Raw genomic sequence first — 6,000 nt, 5'->3', positions numbered from 1 at the left:
CAGCAAGTACCGCCCCGAACAATGATTGACAGGATTGAGCCCAGCCCATACGATTGAGCCACGTCGAGTCGCGCCTCAGCCATTGATTGACATGGCAGTGAGCCCCGCCCATACCGTTGACAGTGAGGTACGCTCAGTCCCGGACAATGACTGACATGGCGGTGAGCTCCGCCCACATGATTGACAGTGCCGCAAGCTCCCCTGCAATGATTGACAGGGCGATTAGCTCCGCCCACATGACCGACAAACTTGCGAACTCCGCCCTGGATAATGACAGGACGGCAAGCTCCACCCCCGGCAATTCTTGACAGGTGAAGAGCTCGCTCCTGAAATGATTGACAGGTGTAAAGCTCCGCCCACAGGATTGAGCTATCTAGGTTGAGAAAACTGGACAGACCAGTCCCTTCACAATGACAGATTAATTAGGGGCTGTTTCCGACTCCCCCGCCTCTCTTCACTGATTGACAGGGCAGGTGTGCCTCTCCCAGATTACAAGCAGCCGGTTAGGGGCTTGGGAAAGTGGAGTCGGGAGCATGGCGTTTGTCACCCACCAGTTCGTGCGGTCCATGTCCTCCACCAAGAGTTTGGCCGTCAAGCACGTCACGGTGATCGGCGGCGGCCTGATGGGAGCTGGCATCGCTCAGGTAAAGTGGGGCTCCGGGAGCGGGAGGCGTGGTTCAGTCCCCTACCCGGCTCAAGGCCTGCGCGCGAGGGGGCAGCTCGCGGGCACAGCTTTCCCCCCTGTGAGCGCTGGTGCGGCTGCGTGGGCCGCGCGGGGTTGGGGGGCGGTTGGGATTTGAAATGTTAGCGGCATCGGGGGTGGGGGTAACGTTCGAAATGGCGGCCCCTCTCCCGCCCCCAATTACAACAACAACTGGCGGCCAGATATCTTTTTTGTGTGCCTTCGATCTCTACAAGTGTTTGCAACTTCTTTTTGCAAACAGAACGCGTCCTTTCCGATTGTATCATAGCGTGGCATGGCTACTGTTCCGGTTTGGTGTATTATTGGCACATGTATTAATATACAGTGAAAAGCATTGTTTCTTGCGTGACAAAGCATACCGTTCATAGAGAAGGAAAGGAGAGGGTGCAGAGTGTGGCGTTGCAGTCATAGCTAGGGTGTAGTGAAAGATCAACCTAATGCGAGGTAAGTCCATTCCTGACAGCAGCAGGGAAGAAGCTGCTCTTGAGTGGGTTGGTAGGTGACCTCAGACTTTTGTTTTCCTGGTGGAAGAGAGAATGTCCAGACTGTGTGGGGTCTTTGCTGGCTGTTTTGCTGAGGCAGCACAAAGTGTAGATAGAGTCAGTGGATGGGAGGCTGGTTTGCATGGTGGATTGGGCTACGTTCGTGACCCTTTGTAGTTCCTTGTGGTCTTGGGCAGAGCAGGAGCCATACCAAGCTGTGATACAACCAGAAATAACGCTTTCTGTGGTGCATCTGTAAGAGTTGGTGAGAGTTGTAGCTGACATGCCAAATTTCCTTAGTCTTCTGAGAAAGTAGAGGTGTTGGTGGGCTTTTTGAACTACGGCACGGAGGGACCAGGACAGGTTGTTGGTGATCTGGACACCTAAAATCCTGAAGCTCTCGACCATTTCTACTTCATCCCATTGATGTAGACAAAGGCATGTCCTCCACGACACTTCCTGAAGTCGATGACAATCTCCATTTTGTTGACATTGAGGGAGAGATTATTGTCATCGCACTAGTCCAAGGTTGCAAGAAACTACGAAGAGTTGTGAATGAAGCCCAGTCCACCATGCAAACCAGCCTCCAGTCCACTAACTCCATCGACGTTTTTCGCTGCCTCGGAAAGGAATCCAGCATAATCGAGGACCCCACTCACCCGGGACATGCTCTCTTCCACTTTCTTACTTCGGGGAAAAGATACAGAAGTCTGAGGTCACGTGCCAACTGACTCAAGAACAGTTTCTTCCCTACTGCCATCAGACATTCTGAATGGACCTACCTTATGTTAAGCTGATCTTTCTCTACACCCTAACTATGACTGTAACCAACATTCTGCACCTTCTTTCCTTCTCTATAAACAGTATGCTTTGTACAGGGTGCAGGAAGCAATACTTTTCACTATATCACAGTACATGTGACAATAAATCAGAGATACATCTTTCTTATGTATCTTTCGCCTCAGATTATCGACAAGTATTTGCAACTTCTTTTGCCAAATATGTAGTCTTGCACCCAAGGCAGAACTTGCAGTCCCCAAACCTTGATTTATTCTTGCTACATTTGATTTGATGTATTGGGACACAGTGAAAAGTATTGTTTCTTGCACGTGATACAGACAAAGCATACTGTTCATAGAGTACATAGAAGAGAAGGAAAGGAGAGTGCAGAAAGTAGTGTCATAATCATAGCTAGGGTGTAGAGGAAGATCAACTTAATATAAGGCAGGTCCACTCAATAGTCTGATGGCAGGAGAGAAGAAGCTGTTGTTGAGTCGGTTGGTATGTGATTTCAAACTTTTGTATCTTTTTCCCTGATTGAAGAAGGTGGAAGAGAGATCTTTGACTGGAGGGCCAGCCCCCATCTCTGCCCCTCTTCTGGAGAAGGTGGTGGCCATTGCAGTGGCCATCTTGCTACAGCTGCTGTAGCCCGCTGGTTGGAAGATGCTGCTCAGCAGATCCTCGAACCAGCAATGGTGCAGGAATGACAATGCCTGGCCCGAGGCAGGATGGGTGGCAAGTTGGTCAGGCTTCTCCAACGTGGCCTGCTGCCTCTGGCCTTCTGGGTGGTGGAGATGCTGGTGAAGAGGCCTGGGCGATGGTGCTCAGTGCAGCTAAGTTGCACCACTGCTGGAGTGGGAATGGGTGTATAAGATGGTGGATACTGCTCTTCTCTCTCTCTCTTCATGCCCTGAGAGGGCATTGGCAATCATGGATCTCCGTGTTAATCTTGCTCTGGAGACGTGCTCTGCTGGTACATTCATCCAGTTTGCGAGGGCTCTTTGGAAAGTCGTTCTTTATCTACGTGGATCTTATTTACCATCATTTCCCACCAGCATCAGACTTTCCACATCATATTTTCGTATTACGTGCCCAAGAAACTCCAACTGTCTCCTCCTGATCCTGGTCAGCAGGATTCTTCTGGGTTTAGATTTTATTAACAGCTCTTCATTGGTAGTGTGACTTGTGATATCTTTGTTATTCTCCTCAAAAACCACAACTTTGCAGCCTCAGCTCATCTTTGGATTGTCCAGTATAGTGTCAATTAAGCAAACTGCCTTATCCTGGGTGGTGTTGAGCAGCATTTGGCTCCTAAAATGCTTCATTCACAACTTTGGAGAGGGATTGCTGCTATGATAAGAACATAAGAAATAGGAGCAGGAGTAGGCCATCTAGCCTTTCGAGCCTGCCCCGCCATTCAATAAGATCATGGCTGATCTGAAGTGGCTCAGTTCCACTTTCCCACTTTCTCCCCATAACCCTTAATCCCCTTGCCTACGAAAAACCTATCTACCCGCGTCTTAAATATATTTAGCGAGGTAGCCTCCACCACTTCAATGGGCAGAGAATTCCAGAGTTTCACCACCCTTTGAGTGAAGAAGTTCCTCCTCAACTCCGTTCTAAACTGCCCCCCCCCCCCCCCCCCCCCCCCTTTATCTTGAGGCTGTGCCCTCTAGTCCTGCTGTCCTTTCTAAGCAGGAAGAACCTCTCCACCTCTACCCTATCCATCCCCTTCATCATCTTATACGTCTCAATAAGATCCCCCCTCATCCTTCTAAACTCCAACGAGTACAAGCCCAGTCTATTCAGCCTCTCTTCATAGTTCAACCCCCTCAACTCTGGTATCAGCCTAGTGAACCTCCCCTGCACTCCCTCCAAGGCCAAAATATCCTTGCGCAAGTGCGGTGACCAAAACTGCACACAGTACTCCAGCTGTGGCCTCACCAGTTCCCTGTACAGTTGCAGCAAGACCTCCCTACTTTTATATTCAATCTCCCTCGCTATGAAGGCCAGCATCCCATCTGCCTTCCTGATTACCTGCTGCACCTGCAGGCTGGGTTTTTGCGACTCATGCACAAGGACCCCCAGGTCCCTCTGCACCGTAGCATGCTGCAGCTTTTTTCCCTTTAAATAGTAGTCCCTCCTACTATTATTCCTGCCAAAGTGGATAACCTCACACTTGCCAACATTGTATTCCATCTGCCAGGTCCTCGCCCACTCGCTCAGCCTATCTAGCTGCCTCTGCAGACTTCCTACACCCTCCGCACAATTTGCTTTTCCACTTATCTTTGTGTCATTAGCAAATTTCGACACCGTACACTCGGTTCCCTCCTCCAGATCATCTATATAAATGGTAAATAGCTGAGGCCCCAGCACCGATCCCTGGGGCACTCCACTAGTCACCAACCGTCAATCCGAATAGCACCCATTGACCCCCACTCTCTGCCTCCTATTTGACAGCCAATCCTCTATCCACGCTAACACCCTACCCCCAACTCCATGCCCCCTTACCTTCTGCAATAACCTCTTGTGAGGCACCTTGTCAAACGCCTTCTGAAAATCAAGAAAGACCACATCCACCAGCTCTCTTCTATCCACCGCCCTAGACACATCCTCATAGAACTCCAATAAATTTGTCAGACACGACTTCCCCTTAACGAAATCGTGCTGCGTCTGCTCTATCAAGCAATTCCCCTCAAGATGCCTCGTTATTTCCTCCTTGATGACGGATTCTAACATTTTACCTACAACAGACATTAAACTAACCGGCCTATAATTCCCTGCCTTTTGCCTGGCACCCTTCTTAAACAACGGCGTAACATTAGCCATTTTCCAATCTTCCGGCACTTCCCCGGAATCCAGCAGATGATGATGTGCAAACTCCACAGTGATGGTCACCCAAGGCTGGAATCGAACACGGGATCCTGTGAGGCAGCAGTACTAACCATTGTACCGCCGTACCGCTTTGATTTGGGCACACGATGATTGCACAAAGTTTGACCAGCTTTTGATATTTTTCAGCCTCTCTCATAGCCCTCAAAAAGCCTCCATTCTCTTTCTTCCTTTCTCTTCATCCCTGGTGTGCAGTTGTTTAAATGAACTCAATACCTCACATTAAACACACACCATGTGAAGCCCTGTTGCATGGCAGACATCTTACAGCTCACATCTCATAATCTCCCATATGATGTAAGTGCCACAGACATACCCGGTTTCTGAGGGTGCATGCCCAAAATTGTATTAAGGATCAAAAGACCTAATTTCTTTTTGAAAAGAACAGTTAAGAATCAAGTTGGTTTTGCTATCTTCAGAACCCAGGGAATTAGTCACTTGTGTGGATAAAAAAAAGTAGGGAAATCAAAAGCAGAAGCAAGAACTTGTTGTTCAAAAATAACCAAAGCAATAGCTTTGCTGATGATTCAGAAATTTCGAAATCTGACATTAGAAGCAGGAAAATAACCTGTGACGAAATGATCAGTTTGAGCCAGGCCTGCAGTGAAACAAACTGATAAAATTGTCAGGATGAAGGACAAAAGATTACTGACATTTGCAAAGAGTTGGAATTGAGAGTGTTATTAGCAATCTTTACTGGGAAGAGTAAGCAGCAGTTAAGGTCTGATGAAGGGTATAAAGATAGAATGGATAAAGGTCAAAAGAGGGAAAATTGGATTCATTAGTGCCCAGTCTTCCACATGCACCCTGAATTCAATTTCTGAAAGTGTCTGGGTAACTTTAAAAGTTGAACTCAAAATGAGCAGAGCACTAACTGATTGATTGGGAGAACTAATGAAGTATTGATAGGGGTTGCTTGAAATAGCAAATCCAATCAGTTTAAAATATGGATTGAACATTCGTGCCTACAAGGTAGACTACCCACAGTTAAACTGGGGATGATCGATAAGGAAATTGGAAAGGTATAGAAAAGTATATCTGGGTATTCCCACATAACATGATCATTGCATTGAAATAATTTGAACACTGAATAGCAAGAAGGATCTAAAGACGAGGAGTGTGATTCAAATCAAACTGATTATT

General features: G+C 47.7%; 1 protein-coding gene across 1 annotated transcript in view; it reads left to right on the top strand.

Moving 5' to 3' along the window:
• Nucleotides 1-375: 375 nt before the first annotated feature.
• Nucleotides 376-6,000, top strand: part of hadh (hydroxyacyl-CoA dehydrogenase) — a 30,445-nt gene continuing 24,820 nt past the window's right edge. The window contains exon 1 of the mRNA XM_080195268.1: nucleotides 376-644. Within this exon, the coding sequence (XP_080051394.1) occupies nucleotides 534-644 (111 nt within the window). The 5' untranslated portion in view covers nucleotides 376-533. The remainder of the gene's footprint in view (nucleotides 645-6,000) is intronic.

This window comes from Carcharhinus amblyrhynchos, chromosome 1, assembly GCF_965287045.1.
Source record: "Carcharhinus amblyrhynchos chromosome 1, sCarAmb.v2.hapA, whole genome shotgun sequence".
Lineage (NCBI taxonomy): Eukaryota > Metazoa > Chordata > Chondrichthyes > Carcharhiniformes > Carcharhinidae > Carcharhinus > Carcharhinus amblyrhynchos.
The sequence above is the reverse complement of the archived record's forward strand: the minus strand, read 5'-3'. Positions and strand labels throughout refer to the sequence as shown.